The 20,586-nt window shown below is 37.9% G+C and overlaps 1 protein-coding gene across 2 annotated transcripts in view; it reads right to left on the bottom strand.

Annotated features, from left to right (window-relative positions):
* Positions 1–20,586, bottom strand: part of LSAMP (limbic system-associated membrane protein) — a 1,036,759-nt gene that overhangs the window by 31,482 nt on the left and 984,691 nt on the right. Inside the window, exons 5-7 of one of the 2 annotated variants that reach the window (XM_006864160.1) lie at positions 18,109–18,229; positions 17,500–17,648; positions 6,528–6,563 (exon numbers count right to left, since the gene is read on the bottom strand). In XM_006864160.1, the coding sequence (XP_006864222.1) occupies positions 6,528–6,563; positions 17,500–17,648; positions 18,109–18,229 (306 nt within the window). The remainder of the gene's footprint in view (positions 1–6,527; positions 6,564–17,499; positions 17,649–18,108; positions 18,230–20,586) is intronic. The other variant, XM_006864161.1, reaches the window with a different exon arrangement.

The following is a 20,586-nucleotide window of genomic DNA, read 5'->3' as shown; positions in this document are numbered from 1 at the left end:
TTTTTTCCCTAAGTAATACTACTTCTTTAATGAATGTTAGCCCATGCAAAGTCCCTGAACCCTGAGCTAAGCTTCCAACATACAACTGGAGCAGTTGTACTCATGGTATCACCAGGAGTTGGACTAGATTCAATGGGAACTTATAACAACAACTTTGAAACTAAATGGAAATCCTAAGCATGGTAACATTTTCAAGCCGTGTGGTTATTGCTGTTGTTTTTAAGTGCCACAGGATCTGTAGTGTTTCATTATGTTGCATTTAGGGTTGTTATGAGTTAGAACCAACTAAAGAGCATCTAACCACATCAACAAATAGGGTTTCCCAGGCTATTAATAATTTCAGGAGCAGAAAACCCAATCTTTCTCCCAAGGAACAGCTGGTGGGATCAAACAGCTGACCTTTAAAGATATTGCTGTTGTTGGTAAGTGTTATCGAATTGGTTCTGACTCATAGTGAGTCTATATAGGGTTTACGAGGAGTGGCTGGTAAGCTTGAACCACCAACCTGCAGTCCAGTGCATTAACCTGCAGTGCCACAAGATATTAATGAACATTAATAATTAAGCTCAAACGTTCAGATTTATTCTTTCTAGTGAAGTTTAACAGGGAGAGAATTAGAACAGTTTGAGAAACACAGAAAAACCAAGAGTGGTTCGTTGGGAATAGTAAGGCACACAAATGGAAAGAAAACATCACCTATTAAAGTTGCACCTCAGCCATAGGATTAGCAGGTAAATTACTGATTCTGGGTGAAATATTGGAACAACTATTTCACTTGGTTCACAAGCAGTAAAAAACAAAACAGGAGGAAACAGACTTGTTCAGAAGGAGCCAGAGGATACTATCAGGTATTAGTTGTTGTTGTTGTTGTTAAGTGCCATCGAGTCGGGTCCGACCCATAGCGACCCTGTACAGGGTTTCCGAGGGTGTAAATCTTTACGGGAGTAGAAAGCCTCATCATTCTCCCGCGGAGCGTCTGGTAGTTTCGAACCGCTGACCTTAAGGTTCGCAGCCCGATTCGTAACCACTACGCTACCAGAGCTCCCCGACTCTTAATTATTTTCATGGGGAGTCATCAAGGCCAATGATCTTGCTTTCAGATTTACGTTGGCATGGTTGTCAGAGTTGTATCAGCAGAAACATGGTCCTTGTTTCTGTCAGCCAGTGGGGAAGGGAAGACATACTTAATAACTAAAACCCTTTCTAGAACACGTTTTAAACTTTTGACCATCAAATAGCATAGATCCTTAAGGTCTATAATTTTTTATTAGTCTGATAGGTGGTAATGTGCATAACTGTATCCACTGAAAAGTGTGTGTGTGTACACACATACATGTGTGCTTATGCAAAAGTTTGTGTGACATCCACAATAGGGAATTGTGGGATTTTGCAGCTCCTCTTAAGTGCACTATTACAGTATTTATAAAAAGTAATCATGAAAAATGTTGTTTACCTCAGGGATGCATTTATATTTATTTAAGTTGGTTAGCAGTGTGGAGATTTCAGACATCCACAGAATCCCTAATACATTAAAATTTCACGAAGTCATGCTGAACTTTTATCTAGCTAAGATTCAAGCAAGGTAATACAAACACAACTTTATATGTTGTTGTTGTTATGTGCCGTGGAGTTGGTTCCGACTCATAGCGACCCTGTTCAGGGTTTCTGAGGCTGTAAATCTTTATGGGAGCAGAAAGCCTCCTCTTTCTCCCATGGAACAGCTGGTAGTTTCGAACTGCTGACTGTGAGATTAGCAGCAAGATTCATGACCACTACGCTACCAGAGCTCCTTCATCTTTATATAGCAGTCTTTTTTAAAATTTTAAGAGATATGTGCACATACATAGGATTGTTCTAAATCCAGTATACTTTCTTGCTAAGAACTTTAAGTTCTTTTTAAAATATGTATTATTTAAACACCACTTGAAGCTTGTAGGCATGAAAAATATAATTTCTTTCCCATTTCACAGTTGGAAAAACTGAATTACAGAGAACAATGCTAGTAATTATCCATGATTAATAGAGGTGTATATGTAAATCAGCCTGAATGAGTGTGTGAAATTAGATGTGCCAATGCCAGTTAGCTACACTCATGTTTTACAAAGATGAATGCTTTCATAGAAATCTCTTATAATACATAAAATAAATGAGATGAAGTTTAGACTTCATAAAATAGATACATATTTAACTAAAATGGATATATATATACATTGTGGTTGTTTTTAATCTACTGCAGTTTTATATATGTGCCTGGGGCAGTGCAAGGTATGTTGGAATGTGGATTCACTTTCATGATTAAAACAAGTGAGAGAAGGTGTATGCTATTTTCTTAGGGTTGTTGTGAGGATTAATTAAAAACATGTAAAAGTCCCTAAAACCTTACTGGTACATGATAAACTCATCATGTGTGTTAACTGTTGTTATTAAGACTGCTGTTAATATTAGACAAGGTGAAACTGCTATTATAATAGGGAACTGAAAAGAGGCATTTTTCTTATTGGTATGAGGATGATATCCTACAGGAAATAAAACTGTAGAGGTCATCCAGTAACCTTGCTAGTATGGGAGGTATTCAAGAGTTTTCTCCCAGTTTCCCTTGCACCCCAATGGAGTCTGATTTTAAAAATCCTCTCCTGGAAATTCCAGGCGAGTTACAGGTACATCTCCTCCTTTGTCTGTTCTCAGGCTACAGCCTGACCTTCACAACACTGATGTCCGTTTAGGAAGAAATGTGCCAGGTTGACTTCATATTTCTATGAGTCCATCTTGCTTGTGGCTTAGGGCTTACTTTTTCTTAAAAAACAACTTTAATTTGGGGGTTGTTTTGTTTTCAGAGAGAGCTTTAGACAGCTGTATTAATCATGCAAACCCAGCCATGTGCAATGTGTTTTATCAATGGAAAACAGGGACTGAATGGCAAGCAGCTGTGTAAAAACCCAGTGCGCTGCCTGAGCCTAGAAGATAATCTCAACATTTCCCAAACCCACTTGCCATGCGGGGTTAGTGAATGGAAAGGCTGTTCACTGGGGATAAATAATCAGATGGGAGGCAAACAAGTGAGACATATTCCAGGTTTTTTGTTTTTGTTTTTTAAGTGGCAGACGATGGGAGAAGATGGGCTGATTTAGCCCAAAGGGCCCCAAGCTCAAGGGAATGCTTCGCTTCTGTTATGAACAAAACAAAACAAAAACAACAAGGGAAGCTTGTTCTTGTACTTTTCCCCTGGTTCACTTAACTTTCTGAGGCTGGTTTTATCACCTCCTTCAGAATCCATAGTCTTTCTAACGATGAGGGTGTTTCTAGATGCGTTTTCATACAGTAGAAGGGCTCTGTACAAGTGAGTTCGTGGGTGATGGGACCAGCGATGTTATCATTTCCAAGTGTTCTGAAGCCCCAGGAAATGATTTGAGTTCAAGAAAGTGAGATGCATTCTCTCCGACATTTAACCTCCTCTCTCTTCATTTTACAATTCATTGGATTTTCTGCAGCAATATAGTCAGGGGTAGTTATGCAAATATATGCAATTCATGACTCATTTCAGAATAAATAAACCTAAATTAAAATTAATGGAGAAAAACACCTATCAGAAACAGATCTAGGATGGAACACAAATTTATTTCATTTATTTATATAGCTCTTTTAAATTAAGGAGTAGGGAAGTAAACTTTTTTGGGGGGTTATGCTTTTGGTAGAAAGAATGCAGGCACTTAAAATTTTCTGATTGCCACACCAATACAAATTACTCTTTGGTGCAATTTCAGATACAGTTATTATTTTATCACTGCAGAAAATCAAGCAATATGATGAAGGAAACCCAAGGGAAATAGGTTTTGATTTATTGAGCCTTGTTTTTGTTTAATCACAGCTTGAAGGGGTTTAGGACTGAATTCCTGCTGTGACTCAGCTGTTTCTCACCAGTCAGCTTGATGAGCCATGGCAAGTGGGGTTAGGAGGAGACCCTCCAATGAGAGATCTTAACAAGGAAACAGCTGATAGTAAGCATGTATTTCTGTTAGTCTGGGAAGTGGGAGAGAGCGTTCTCTTTTTTATCATGGGGTTAGGGGTAGAAAAGGATCTTTATGACTTTATCATACTTGGAGTACCTTAAATTAATTTGGTTCAAAATTCTTCAAGCCATTTACACCAACCAACTGCTTAGTGGTAGTGGTTATGTGCCGTGGAGCCGGTTCCGACTCATAGTGACCCTGTACAGGGTTTCCGAGGCTGTAAATCTTTACAGGAGCAGAAAGCCTTATTTTTCTCCCGTGGAACCGCTGGTAGTTTCGAACTGCTGACATTGCAGTTCACAGCCGATTCGTAACCACTACGCTACCAGAAGTCCTTTAACCAACTGCTTAGACACATGTTAATACGTCAGGATTCAAATTTAGGCTTCCACACAGCTGATGACAATATCTAAGATTTAATTAAATGAAGGTGTCTTGTGCAAGACTTATTAGACAGTAATGTATGCTTTTCATAGATAACTAGGTACTTAATTGGCAGTATAAAACGGGATAAGACTCCCATTGTTATTATTTCTTTCCATGAAAGAGTGCATTTCACATGGGCTGCCATCTTGATTAGATATAGGAGGAGAAAAGAGATTTTGATCGCTAAGAAGTTAAAGTTCTTGTAAAGAATATAGAACTTAAGGAAGAGGCTATCTTCTTATACCAACCTTTCACACCAGCTATCCCAGGTCTTAATGAACAGCTTTTCAATTTTCACCCGCAGAAGTGCCAAGTATTAGTAGAACGATAAACTACAGTCTCTAAAAACTATTGGATCTAAGGAGATTAACTATATTCTATCTACAACGTAAAATCAAACTAGGGTCATTCTCCAATCAAAATTCAATTCATGGTAAAATAAAAAGCTCAACAAAACCCCACGAGCTCCATCCAGACTGTTTTTCAATATCCGACTTCTGTCCTTTGTGCATGGTATCTGGCCTCACTTTGTTCAGCATTAAATGAACATTTATCAAAATGCATGATAGATATTTGAGTTTGTGGCTAGAGAATGGCTCACACAAAGGATTCCTAGCATCAAAGTGACACTGTAGAAAACTTATCTTGGATGGAGCATGGCCTTTTTGAAAATGTTATTGGGACAAATGTGTATGTATGTGTTTGTCACATCAAGATACTTATAAGATGGTAACATGATAAAATTGTGTCAGTATCTATAGCAATAGAAGATATATTTCTAAAATAATTATGACATGTCAGGAATCTAAAATAGGATATTTTCCAGGAACACTAAACTGTTCCACATCTAAAAAATAGGCAAATTTTAACAGCCATTTTTTGAATAGCTGGGGTAAGAAACAGATTTCATTAGGCAAGTTTTCTGTTTAACAGAGTTCATCAAAGCATTTATACTGAAACTGGTTGGATTCTTATTAACATTTAAAAGTAAATCTTTCATTGAACTGTCCAGTTGATCCTTGAAACTTTGCAATGCTCATTTAAAAATAATTAAAATAAGTTTATATATGTGAATGCATACATATGCAAAACATTGCATTATTGACACTTTTAATATTTACACCCAATTTTGTTCTATTTTTTAGTTTAGGTAAGTATTAATGAAACATGGTCCAAATTCAAACTTATGAAATAGCTGCTTTCCACCTTTAATTCTGAGCACATTTCTTTTATATTGTATATGATAATCTTGCTAATTGGATTTATTTTTTCCACACTTGGTCCCGCATGGCCTAGTTTCCGTTTTTTCTCAGGTCTTTGAGTGTTATTTGCAAATCACTTTTCTGGAATTTAATTTCAATGGTAGGTTGGTTTCATTTCAGATTTTTTTGCATTGTTTTAATTTTATTTGCCAATTTGCCTTTAAATAGCCTTAAGCTAGGAGGTTGTAACTGCAACTTGCATCTAAATGTGATGTAGGAAGCAAAACTTAATTTGAGTATTCAGAGCTTTATGAAAAGGAATTCAGAAAGTCTACTCTGTTTTTTTGTGTGTTTGTATGTGTTTTTAGATAGTTATGTTTCAATAGGAAAGTCCCATAGTAGGTCTTTTTAAGACAAAAATAATGTCCTTGTAATCTGGTTGTGTTAAGATTTGGCAGTAATGCAAGTAAATGACAGTGGCTTCAAATTCAGGCTGTGTCAACCTCCATATGTGAAGGAGGTCAGAGTATTTGTATTTGGTGAGGCAAGGGCATGGATTGGAGGTGATTAACAATTTAAGTGGCTGTGTTCTAAGAAATGTGATCATAGTTACTTATAATAAATACCGACTAAAGGAAAATTGATTTCTAAGTTTAGCATTGTCTCCCCAGTTACTGACTGACTTGAAGTTAGATTAGATGACAGACCTATTACATATCTACCAGCTAGTTTGGGAGTAACTGAATGATTTTTTATTGAAGGTTTAAGTTGTGGAAAAAGATTTTTATTGTCTGTGAATTTTGAGTATGTTTTCATTTTTGTGTGTTTTACACATTATAGATCATGGAGAATGACCCAGCTAACAAGCTACAGTGATAAAAACCATACTGACCTTGAATGGGGTGGGGGATTGTGGGTAAAACACGCTCTAAAGGGGAAAAAATAGCATCATGGAGCAGTTATAAATACAGATTTTTATGTTTAGTTACTCAAACAATGCTAAAATGCATGAATTTCCATGCCTATATAATTGTATCTTCTGCAAAGTGTTCTTCTTTCCTTCCTATTGACACTAAAGTATCAAAGAGAGCTATTAGTGAAATTTAAAACACAGAGACTTTAAACAAAAATTATCTTAGAAGATACCATCAATATATGAAGGTACTACAAATCGGCTCCTACCTTTGACTGGAAAAACCCACCACCAAGATTACAGATCTTTGGGAGATCTGTGTATATTACTAAAAGTCAAATTCAGGTCATGTATCTTTGTCCTGGGCTTGACTTTTTTGGCCCAAGAAATATGGACCTTTGTTAAATATGGATTTCTTCTTTGTTCTCACTGAATCTTACAACATTTCAGTTAAGCCAAGTATCTGAAAATTTTATTTTGGTAAATAATAACTCAACTTTCCCTTCTGATTTGTACTTCCATAATATTGACACTGTTGTTGAGTGCCATCGAGTCGGTTCCGACCCATAGCAACCCTATTCAGGGTTTCTAAGGAGTAGCTGGTGGGTTTGACCTGCCGGCCTTATAGTTCACCACAAAGGTAATGCCAAAGGAATATATTTCTTGGTATGATAAAATTTTATTAGTCTCTTTTTAAATTTCACCCTCTTTTTATATACAGTCTTACCTGAAATTTGACCAGCCAATCACTTTTGCTTGATGATATATGCTGTTGAGGATATAATAGGAAGTACTTTCCTTTTGAATTCTGGGATCTTAACTCTCTCACTCCCTACCTACTGCATATAAATTGAATGTCTCAACAAAGTTCAGACTTTTAGGTGCCTTCATTTATCTTAAAAATAACCAGGTTTAATTCTAAACCTTCTACTGAGGCTTTTTTCAGAAAAGTACAAAGGGGCATTAGGAAGAGAATATCTTAGTTACTACCCCAAATGCTATTGCAACATAATACTAAAATACATTTTCTACATTCCTATTAGCAGATTGGTTGAATAAAGACACATTTGAAATAAAAATCAGCAAACATGAAAACCATAAAGATTAATGTGTATGTACATTTTCAAATTGGATTTATGGTGTGGTGCTGTAGGATCAACATGGACTTTGAGCCACAAGGTCCACAGTTCAAACCCACCAGGTGTTCCTTAGAAATATGGTCGCTATGAGTCTGAACTGACTTGATGGCACTTAACAACAACAATCCTCTTATACCATAACTTAGAGAGAAGAGATTTTACCAGAATTTAGAACACTCAATAAATCTGGATACTGAGGAAACCCAGGCTCCTTTTCTTAGTGTGCTTTCCTCAGCTTGACTGAAAAAAGTTTCTTAAGTACATTAAAATACAGCAGGTCAATAATAGCCAGTGAACAATTGCGTCTTAGTTACACAAGTGTCAAGTAGAAAAATTGTTTAAATCTCCACTGGTTATTTGGTATTAAGTTTCCAGCTTTGAAAATAAATAGCTAAACTGCTTTTAGCATTTATGTCGCAGTTGGAGACTACTGTCCCATATTATACTCACTCTATTGTATTTTAGTTTTTATTATTACTGTTATTATTCAGACTGTTTAAATGACTCAGCTTAATATTTTCTCATCACACTATTCACAGATGGATAAATGCACTCTGCCCTCACTTATGAGAGACCATTTATTTTGCTAAACCATTATACCCACCCTCCTTTCATTGCCTTTTCAACTGTTATTACCGTCTTTGCTCCACCCTGTTATCATCATCTTAGCGGCATCATGCCCCATTAGTAATTTTCATTCTCTTAATTCCATCCTACTGACTTATCATTCCTTAGATACTTCCCTAGCAAAGCTTTTTATACTTATTCTTCCATCATTTTATAGTTGCATGCCAGAGTTCGTAGGATCCTGTTAAGAGTATAAAGTATAAACTACTTAATTGAAAAATGAGTTCTCCAACTTTAGATATTCAAAAGGAGAAGGCAGCAGGAATCTCGGTCCTATGCTTAGCAGCTGATTGGGAAATTTTAGTATGAGAGGGCTAAGGTTAGTCCTAGAGCTTTAGGCTATGGCTCTTAGCCAAGTCCTTTGAACTCTGAGCTTTGGGTATCTTATCTGCTAAATGGAGAGAGAGTTGTGGTGTTAGCTGATTCTGCATGAGAAACAGCAAAATGGATATTAACTCTTCACATGAAAAATCTTTTGCATCAGACTGGTACCCTCAAGATCAGCAATTCAAACCCACAAGTTGCTCTCAGAAACTCTATGTAGGGTCACTATGAGTCAGCACTGACTTGATGGCATATAACAACAGCAACAGGACAAAAAGCCTGGGTTGAGAGGAGGTATATATATGTATGCAACTTATTAACTCAGAAATGCCTTTATTTTCCTAGAGGTAATGCAGATGGTCAACCATCTTTGAAGTTAGCATATCCGATGCCTCTTCTTGAAACTAAAACCAATTCCACTGCTCTCCTATTTCTGTTATCTACTCAATGGGAGCTCTAATGAGCAGTTTACAGCTATTTTTTCAAACTATATGTGAATTGTTGCTGTTGTTAAGTGTCGTTGAGTCGATTCTGACCCAGCGCAACCCTGTATAGGGTTTCCAAGGAGCAGCTGGTGAGCTTGAACCACTGACCTTTCAGTTCAAATGACTTTGCAGTCTGTCACATTAGCCCACAGTGCCACAGTAGTATTCAATAATACATCAAACTGTTTTATTATGTGGCATTCAAAAATAGCTGGTTAGTTGGTTGGCTACCCAAAATGGGGGGACTACAAAGGCATGAAGTGATGGGTTTACAAGCTTTCATGAGGGAGCCTAGTTCCAGAGGGTGCGGGGGAAGGTAGAATCTCCACTGAGTGGTTTCCAACATATCTGAACAGGGCTAGTGAAAGGAGATGGGGATAAGACTCTTGTGGTTCAACAGTGAATAATTTTTATCACGACTGATTGTGAGTGTTGCAAATGTAAAGGTAGATGTTTTGTAACAAAAGTAGGAGAGTTGTTGATCTTGCAGTCCAGAAGCAGAGGTCCCTGGGACCATCAAGGGAGAAGAGCGGAGTGCGGGACCGTATCCAGAGAAGCAGTGACACCAGAGATGGAGGCTGAAGAGGACAACGTGGAGAAACGGAGCAGCTGGGGACCCTGGACTCAGGGAGGGAGAGGGGCTGTGTTGAAGGACTGTGGGCAGGCTTGTGGGGTATGCCGTTTGGTTGGTTAAATGGTTATATATTCCTGAGTGCTTTGATGTACATCAAAAACAAAAACAAAAAAACCAGAGGGAATGGAAGAAATTCTGCTGAATAATGATGCATGGAGGGGATTCTAATCATTGTAATGAAACAAAATAGGATAGGATGAATGTAAAACTGATGTTCTCCCATGTAAACTATCACCCAATTCACAATAAAAACTTAAAAAAAAAAAAAAACCTAACAAAACTTTAAAAGTCTGGTATGAAGATGAAAGGCAAAGGCAAAACAAAAAACACTTGGTTAAGAGGTTCTGTCACTTTTTAACTAGTATCATTAAATGGTATGTGATTATACTCTGGGCCCTAAGATACTAACTTAAAATTATTTCTACAGAACAGGGGGTGCACTCCCATTATAAGCACTTTATCTAGTGCTGGACTGCTTAAGCAGTACATGAATTTTATTCATTTATAGGTTTACAAGTAAATGAAATTTTAAAAATTCTTCCTATACACAGATATGGTACAGCCCAGTGTACATTTCATTGTATCTATACTCAAAATACTTCACTAATCCTCACATGTTCATAAAATAAAAAGTCAGTAGGTTTGTCCTTATCTAATGTGTCCAAATATTTTCTTCCTATAGACAAATACTGAACGCTAGGCTGGAATATTAGCTCAAAAACATATGCCAAAGATAGGTCAATTGTTTATTATAATGGATGCTACACTGGAACTCTGGTAGTGTAGTGGTTACAAATCAGGCTGCTAAACTCAGGGACAGCAGTTCGAAACTACCAGCTGTTCCACAGGAGATTTATAACCTCGGAAACTCTATACAGGGTCACTATGAGTCGGAACCAACTCCAAGGCACATAACCACCATTACACTAGTAGGGATTAATGGAAATAGAAGTAGGAAGCATCAGAAGTCTTGTAGGAAGATACATAATCATGCTGACATATATATATATATATATCTCATTAAGTGAAAAAAGAAGAGATAAAGTGGATGATTTCTTATCTCCAAACTACAAAAAATATCTATCTAACATTTTTTCCACATACAAATATCTAGGTAATGTATTGGTTCAGAGCCTGGACTCAGGACACAGACTACCTGAATTTAAATTCCAGGTCAGCCTTACTTAATTGAGCTACTAATGTAACCATGTAATGTAATATAAAAATATGAGTGCCTAATACAAATTATGCTGAGGATAGCATGATAGAATTTTGAAAGACCAACAAGTTATTCCTTACAACTACCTCTTTTGCAACAACATTAATGTTGACTATACATGTGGACCTCACTGGATAAAATGCACAGGAATCATACTGATTATATCTGTGGAAAGAGATGATGGAAAAACTCAATATCATCAGTTAGAACAAAGTCAGGGGCTTATTGCTGGACAGACCATCAATTCCTTGTAGGTAAGTTCAAGTTGAAACTGAAGAAAATTAAAACAAGTCCAAAAAGCCAAAATATGACCTTGAGTATATGCCATCTGAATCTATTCCATCTCAAGAACAGATTATTTGATGTATTGAACACTATAGACCAAAGACCAAAGGAGTTGTGGGATGACATTAAAAACATAACATACGAAGAAATCCAAAAGACATTTAAAACACAGAAAGACAAAAATGGATATCAGAAGAGATTGAAACTTTTCTTGAACGTAGAATAATAGCTAAAATGAAAGGAAGAAATGATGAAATAAAAGAGTTGAACAGAAGATTACAAAGGGCAGCTCAAGAAGTAAGGTGTTATAATGAAATGTACAAAGACCTGATGAAGTTAGAAAACCAAAAGGAAAGAACATGCTCAGCATTTCTCAAGCTGAAATAACTGAAAAAATATTCAAGCTTTGAATTGTAAAATTGAAAGGTTCTATGGATGAAAAGTTGAATGATGCAGGATGCATCCAAACAGGAGCAATACTCAGAGTCACCACACCAAAAAGAATTGGTTGAAATTCAACCACTTCAGAAGGGAGTATATAATCAAGAACTAATAGTATTGAAGGAAGAAATCCAAGTTTTCCTGAATGCATTGGTGAAAAACAAGGTTCCAGAAATTAATGGGATGTTTCAACAAACTGATGGAGTGTTCAGTTGTCTATGCCAAGAAATGTTGAAGATAGCTAGCTGGCCAACTGACTGGAAGAAATCCACATCTGTGTCCATTCTAAAGAAAGTTGATTCAACAGAATGCAGAAATTATCAAACAATATCATTGATATTATATGCAAGTAAAATTTTGTTGAAGAGAATATTTTAAATGGTTGCAGCAGTTCATTGACAGGGAACTGCAAGAAATTCAAGCCAGATTCAGAAGAGGACATGAACAAGAGGTATCATTGTTCATACTGGATAGATCTTAGCTGAAAGCAGACGACCCCAGAAAGGTGTTTACCTGGGTTCCATAGACTATGCAAGGGCATTCAACTGTGTGGATCATGACAAATTATGGATAACAATGTAAAGAATGGAAATTTCAAAACACTCAATTTGTGCTCATGCAGAACTGTACCAAATGACAGTCATTCAATTCTAACACGGGGATATGGCATAGTTTAAAATACAGAAGCATCAGGGCTGCATCCTTTCACAATACTTATTTAATCTGTATACTCATGAATAATCTGAGAAGCTGGACTACATGAAGAAGAACACAGCATCAGGATTCGAGGAAGTCTCATTACCAAGTTACGATATGCAGATTACAAAACCTTGCTTAATAAAAGCTAAGAAGACATAAAGCACATACTGAAGAAGATCAAACACTACAGCCTTCAGCATATATTTTGCCTCAACAGAAAGAAAACAGAAATCCTCACAATTGGATCAATAATCAATATCATGATAAACAGAAAATACTGAGGTTACATTTTATTTGGATCCACAATTAAAGCCCATTGTGGATCCATAAAAAAAGCAGTCAGGTAATCAAAGGACATATTAGATTGGGCAAATCTGCTGCAAAAGATCTCTTTAAAGTGATAAAAAGGAAAGATAGCTCTCTGAAGACTAAATTGAACTTGACCAATCCATGATATTTCCAGTTGCCTCATATCCATGGAAAAGCTGGACGATGAATAAGAAAGACAAAAATAAAATTGGTGCCTTTGAACTATGGTGTTGGTGAAGAATATTAAACATATCATGAACTGCCAGAAGAGTGAACCAATCTGTCTTGCCAGAATGCTCCTTGGAAGGGAGGATGGAGAGATTTCATCTCATGCACTTTGGATATGTCATCCGGAGGGATCAGTCCCTGCAGAAGAAACTCCTGTTTAGTGGAGGGTTAGAGAAAAGTTAAGTGATTGTGAGAAGGGCATAGCCCTGATTGTGCAGTGGTTAAGTGGTAAATTGCTAATAACTGAAAGGTCAGCTGTAGGAGCCCCCCCAGTTATTTCAAGGGAGAAAGCTGTGGCAATCTGTTTCTGTGAAGACTACAGCCTAGGAAAACTTATGGGGCAGTTCTACTTTGTTCTGTGGGGTCACGATGAGTTGGAATCGACTTGATAGCAGTGAGTTTAGTTTGGATTTGGAAAAAGGTTGTCATGATGATTCAATGAGATCAAGCATCCGAAGCATTTACCATTGTGCACACTGCATTGTCAAGTCAGTTCCAACCCATATTGACCCTGTGTAGGATTTAGGAGAGTGGCTGCTAACCTTGTGGTTAGCAGTTCAGTGCCTATCCTACAGAACCACATATTACCCTGTAAAGGATACTTGATAATAAGTTCCACTAACATGTATTATCACCTTCATTCTTCCTCTCTGTCCATATCATGAAATGCCAGGACGAATTCAGGATAAGTCCTAAAACAAGATAAGTTTCCTTTGTGCTCAATCATCAGTGTGGAAACTGGGAATCTGCTTCTGAGTTGTATATTCTCACAGTAGATCTTCTCTTGGCATCCTTGTTGTTGTTGTTTAGTGCCGTCGAGTCGGTTCCGACCCATAGCGACCCTTAGAAATTCAAATATTAATTTGATTGTGGTGGTGGTTATGTGTCATGGAGTCGGTTCCGACTCATAGAGACCCTGTCATAGAGACCCTGTACAGGGTTTTCGAGGCTGGAAATCTTTATGGGAGCAGAAAGCCTCATCTTTCTCCCATGAAACAGCTGGCAGTTTCGAACAGCTAACCTTGCGGTTTGCAGCCCGATTCGTAACCACTATGCTACCAGAGCTCTTTTAGGTGGTGCGTAGTCTCCTGTCTGGCAAAGACTAAGGAAAGAAGTCATACACCTTGTGCTATTTGATTAAAATGTGTAGAAAAATTATGTAAGGCAGTACCTGGCCCAGGGATGAAAAAACATACACAGAGAACATTACTTGGATGTACTGGCATGGGTTTTTGACAAACATAATATTAGAATGTGTGGTTGTTGTTGATAAGTGCCGTTGAGTCGGTTCCGACCCATAGTGACCCTGTACAGGGTTTCCAAGGGTGTAAATCTTTACAGGAGTAGAAAGCCTCATCTTTCTCCCGCGGAACGGCTGGTAGTTTCGAACCGCTGACCTTAAGGTTCGCAGACCGATTCGTAACCACTACGCTACCAGAACTCCTAGAATGTGTGGAGAGTACGGCAAAAGGGAAAGAATATTCTCATTGGCTTAGAAAAAAATCATCATGAATACAATGTATTCTTACATGCTTATTCAATTGCTTTGACCCCTTTGGGGATCAGTTTTTGAATAGACAGTGGAGATGTACTTTTATGTATAAGGTTGAGGACAACAGGATGTTTCAGTGACTGAAAATTGACATTGTGTGAACAGTCAGCATCACTGTGGTGTATGTGGCTGAAACTCTGCTGACCCACCAACAATGATGAATAATCATGGACTCTTCAGGGGCTCTGGCTCTAGGTCTTTACTTGCTGTTGCCCTGGCAGGAGCTCTGCCAGCTGTCTGATCTGCTCTGAATTGGCTTGGTCAGCAGAATATCCCACTGCCCACATTGTGCTGTTGGTCAGGGCTGGCCAGCTGAGGCCTCTGCTTCCAAGCACATCCTCCCACCCCTCCCACCCCAGTGCCCATCCTCATCTGTGGGAAAGTATAGCTGCCATCACTTTTGCAATGTCTTCCTTCCCAATAAGCCCACTGTACTCTGAATCTAAGAAATGGAAATCTATTCACACATGTACTACATGTACTATGCTTTTTCTTTTTGTCTTCCTCTTTCCCTCAGGCCTTCCTCTCTTTCTTCCTTTCTTTGTCTCCTCATTTTTTTTTTCCTTTTTTGTTGGCTTGGGTAAAAATTTGCTACAATAGAGCCTAAACTCCAACTATGCAGGCTGTAACATTGCACCTTCTAAACTTACTTGTTGGGTGTTCCATTTGTGGTAAAAAAAGAAACAGAACATCCTCTTGTACAATGCTCGCATGTAAGCACTAGGTCTAAAAAACAGGCAGAATTCACTAATTTGCTGCAATTTCAATAGCTCCATTTCATTTAGAAATCCAGTGACCTTCAGTATTCTATTCTTCATAAAATACTAAATATTCAAGCTTTCCTATAAGGCAAGAAATCAGTTCAAAACCGAATGTCAATGCAAGTGTCTCCTTTATGTGCTGAGGTACTAATGCTTAGGTAGACTGCTCTCTAGAGTTTATGTGGGTCCACTAGGAAGTAAAGGTTGTGTTCCCTGCTGTCAAGCAGATTTTTGACTCATTGTGACACTGTAGAACCCCATCGTTTTTCTAGGTAGTAATCTTTACAGAAACAAATCACCCATACTGTCCCAACAGAGTGGTTTGGTGGGTTCAAACCACTAACCTCTGGGTTAGCAGCCAAGGGCTTAATCATTGTGCCACCAAGGCTTCTTGATTCTCAGTTTTTAATAAAAGTTCTGTAAGAACCTTGACATTTCTTAATTTTCTGAGTCTTCTTCTAGCCAAAATGCAAGGGGGTCAAATTCCACCCAGAAGACGAATCCATGCTCTCTCCTCAAATCTCTCATCCTTTCACTTCTTTTTCCTTCTTCTTTCTCAGTTTATGGGTATTATTTTATTTATTATTTGCAATATAGTCTTCACATGTGTCTTAATTTCGATGGGACAGGAAGAAAATATACTTGAATGCAAAATTATAATTGCTCACTTTCTCTAATTGATCTGATTTTCCCATTTCCTCTCTTTCATTCCCTGTAAACCCTTCCTATGAAGTATATGCTTCAGTTAAACTGGTCAACTTAGAGTCCTCTGAATCTTGAATGGAATCCCTAATGTCAGGAATGAAGTGGGCAACTATATTTCTTAATAAATATCCTTTCAAGTGTCTTGGGGATGATATTGATGAAGTAGCCGAAGCAAAGAACACTGAGGTTTGGTCTTTTGAGACAAGTAAACAAGGATATAAATTTTATACTTCATATTGACACAGCATTTGTCTAGTTGTATCCCATCAAACTGTCACAAACTGAAGTCAATGAGAGTTGTAAATGAGAAATTGAAGGCCAAATTTAGAGTTGTTTGTGGTGTTTGTTTTTAGTAAGTAGAGCTGATCTTGATAGCAGTTTTAAAAGATTTTAGTACTGCATTTCAGAAAAACTCTCAAATTGTTTTTTTCTTTCAGGCTTATCTAAACTGAATAAAGCAAGATAAAGACATCTCTTCCAGTCACAGTATTTGTAGTATTTCTAATTGAATCTATGCAGAATAAAAACTCTTAGTGCTTTGCTATTCAATAATAATAATAATAATAGATTTTTCAGATTAAAAAATAAAACAGTGGTCTAAAAGTTCACATACTAAATTTTCAGGCCAACTATGTGCTAACCTTCCTGTTGGTTTTACTTTTTCCTATGCATATTCTATTGCAAATTTTATCATTTCCCTCTGAGCCCACCCATCATATGTCTGTCTCTTAAAGGTCCTTACTTCTATGTACATCGCCGCAGGGCCCAAAAGGCAGGAGAGCCAAGGACCTGACTGTAACTTGCCGTTAAAGAGCAAGATTTCAACATGGAGTGTCCTACTAATATAAGTAACTTGAAATGATTGATCCCATCCTAATTTGCTTTCAGAATCTTCTCTGGGCTTCAGAAATGTTCTTCTTTCCTAGCTTTCCATGTCTGTTCATAAAAAAAAAAAGTACCAGAAAAAATCCTGTCGCCTGCTGTCATATGGAAACCTTTCTGCAACTAATTTTTCTCCTCCAGATTTTATATTGGGTTTTAATCAGTCATTCCACCCTTCCTCCTGGGTTGTTAAAAATACACTTTTCGTTTTCCAGTTCCCCTTTCTTCCAGCACCTTGTCTATTCTCACTGAATATTTCTCCCTCAATCACTCTCATTACTGCCATTTTTTAAACTGCCATACATGCACCCTCACGTCTTGTACCTCCTCAGCTTCTTAAAGAGAACATCACCAAAGCTATGTGGGTTTGATGGATACTCTTGCAGTTTAAGCAACCAGGGGGAAAAAAAAACAAGTAAACAAAACAACCAAAAACAATGCATTTATCCAAAATAAGCCAGGGCGTAGAGAGAGGTTACTCCATTTGTAAATTTCCTATTGTGCATAGGGAATGATAACTCTTGTGTTTTGTTTCAATGACCTTATTCTTATTTTGTAGTTTACCTTTAAAAGATAAGAAAATTATTTTTCAAGTTTTCCAAGTGAGATTTTTAATAAACTTGATTCTGTGCAATTGGGCCCTGCTTTGTTGCCTACTTACTGAAAAGGACGAGGCTGGCGTTGGTGATTCCCAGCTTGTTGGCAGCCACGCAGGTATAGTTGCCATAGTGCTCCTCAGTGACGTTGGCCACCGTCAGGGAGGACTGGCCCTCCGTGCTCTTAATCTCAAGACCATTGGCACTGTTTATCCTAAGAGTTCAAAAACAGAAGAGCACAAAGAAACACTGGCGGCATTTTTAATTTAGTAATTCTTCCCCACAATGTAAAAAAACAAAAGGAGAGAAAGGAAGAAGCTAGAGACTGTTGCTCCCTGCTGAATTTCAGACTTAGTTGTGCATTCCCATATTATCAGAAACAATATTCATCAACAGAGCAGGAATAACTGAGTTCCATTGTGAGTGTCCGCTCTAGGCAAGAAAAGCATGCAAATGGAAAACTACCTACTTCACTGCTTACAGTTTACCTGGAGGCTTTTGTGCTTCAGTTAAAGAGATACAGATCCCAAAGGTCTTGATAACGGAATATGGAAGAGCAACAGTCTGGTATTATAAGTCTACATAATTCCAATCGTTTGGTTTTACTGTTAGGAATTGTTGGGTCTGTAGGATCACTTGGTAAAGGAATGGTGTATGTCAAGTCTGGCACATACCTGGTGTCATCTCGGTACCACTCAAAGTCAGGCGCAGGCACTGCAGAGGCCTCACATTTCAGTGAAGCTTGTCGCCCTGTGGTGGCTTCATTGCTCTTGGATTCTGTGATAGTGGGAGGATCTGTAGGAAGGACAGACATAGAGGTTTACCTAAGAGTCAAGGTGTGCTCCAGAATTTCCATGCAGGAAGGAATGAGTAAAGACAGTCTAATTGGAGTCCTGGTGTGGCGCTGTGGGTTAATGCACCAGACTACAAAGCCGTTTGAACTGCAAGGTTGGTGGTTCAAGCTCACCAGCTGCTCCTTGGAAATCCTATACAGGGTCACCATGGGTTGGAATTGACACGATGGCACTTACCAACAACAACAGCAACAATTGGAAAGTAATGGCAAAAGAATGGTCTACAGATCAGCTGTCTGGAACAGATCACTAGGAAACTTAATAAAACTAAGAGACGATTAATGAAACTGGATACTTGGTTTACTTAAATGGGGGCATTTGACAGGAGGTTATTGGAGTCCTGGTGTGGCATTATAGGATAAGCACTGGACCACAAGGTCAATTTGAACTTCAAGGTCAGCAGTTTAAATTCACCAGCTGCTTCTTGGAAACCCTACACAGGGTGGCAGTGAGTCAGAATTGACTCAACGGCACTAAACTTAACAACGACAGTGAAATTTCACTAAAGATTTGTTTTTTCCTTTCTACAATACTAAAAGCAAGTTTCTGGGGGTTGAATTCAATCAGTGATGTTTCTTACAATAGATTATCAATTATTCCAACTGAAGATTGTAATATTTTCATAGCTTTTTAATTATCATAAATTAAACATCTGTACTGTAGAGCTTAGAGTCCTGGTGTGGCACTGTGTCTTAATGCGCTGGACTGCAAAGTCAGTTTGAACTGCAAGATTGGTGGTTCAAGTTCACCAGCTACTCCTTGAAAACACTATACACAGTCCCTATGAGTCAAAACTGACTTAATGGCACTTGACAACAACAACAACTATAGAATTTTTCTTTTTTCACCATTGTTGTTGTTATTATTATTATAATTTGAGATGGCTCCAAGAGTCTCATGGAAGTAAGGCTAAAGTTCTCCTAACTCAAACTTGGCCTGATAACAATTTCAGGAAAGGAATTCAGGGAGAACTTGTATTACATGATTATTCTATCTTCTTTTATTGTACAAGTTCACTTATTGCTATAACCTGGTAAATTTTGCTTTTGTGTTTTTTGGGTTTAGTTTGAAGTCTATCCTTTTGCACAGAAAACTTTCTGTTGGATCAGCACTCTACTCTCTCTCCCACTTATATAGTTGCTTTTTCCTTTCCTAGGACTGGGCCTGCAAAACTATAAAAGGTTTGAAATAAGCTCAGAAACTTATCTGACTTATTCTAAATTGCTGTGATACTTTACAACAATCCTGAAAGTAGGTGAAATACATGCTTCCAGGTCCATATAACTGAAACAGTACGGTAGATTTGAACTTCTGTTTTTGATGCTGCTGCTGTGTTCATGTAGGTTATAGACTTTCAAGGAGTAAAAATCCTCTGCTCCAAAGCTATTTGATAGAATGTCTCTGTGTACATGTGAAAAAAGTAAACCCAAGCATACTGTTTAGATTTAAAGAGGAGAAAACACTTTCAGAAAATAGAAAACTATAATATAGAAATCAATTAAACCCTGGTCTTCAGCACCTGATATATCTCACAGGTTCCCCCTGCAATCCAAAAGTAGTGTTCCTATGAAAACTTTTGTAAACCAAAATGGTGTAAACCAAAGATGGAATTTTTAATTCATATGTGTAAAAGTTTATGGTCTTCCAGACTCAAAATTGAATCTACCAAATTATATGAAATAATGCATAAAAATCTAAAATAACACTAATATCCAGTGTCACAGAGCTCAAGGCTACGGTGGTTTGATGGCTGAGATTGCTGTGTGTAGTTGCCAAGGAAGAAGCTTGGGGATACCACTATCACTACTGGGGTTGCCCACTGCTTCTTTACCGACTCACTGCAAAACAAACACTGATGTCATTGGCCATCAGAGAAAGAATGGGCACCATCAGCTCATTTGTAAAGCAACAGGCTAGAGTAGGATTTTACTATGTTGTTGTTGTTAAGAGCCATTGAGTCGGTCCCAACACATAGGGACCCTGTATAGGGTTTCCAAGGAGCAACTTGTGAGCTTGAACTGCCGACCTTGCAATTCAAGTGGCTTTGCAGTCTGGCGTATTAACCCACAATGCCACAAATTTTACTATAATTTTGTTTAAACTTATATACCCATTTCAACGTAGACCCCAAAAGGCAGTTATAGCTATGAAATAGTGGGAGGAACCTTAGATGGGAATCTAGGAGTTTTGGAATTTAATTTCAGTTTGGCTGTGTAGACCTGTTCTCACACACTATCTTTCTGGACCTTAGCTTTTGTTGTTGTTGTTAAGTGCCGTCGAGTCGGTTCCGACCCATAG

The sequence above is a fragment of the Chrysochloris asiatica genome, unplaced genomic scaffold (genome assembly GCF_000296735.1).
Source record: "Chrysochloris asiatica unplaced genomic scaffold, ChrAsi1.0 scaffold00061, whole genome shotgun sequence".
NCBI lineage: Eukaryota > Metazoa > Chordata > Mammalia > Afrosoricida > Chrysochloridae > Chrysochloris > Chrysochloris asiatica.
Note: the sequence above shows the minus strand (reverse complement) of the source record. Positions and strands in the feature narration are given on the sequence as shown.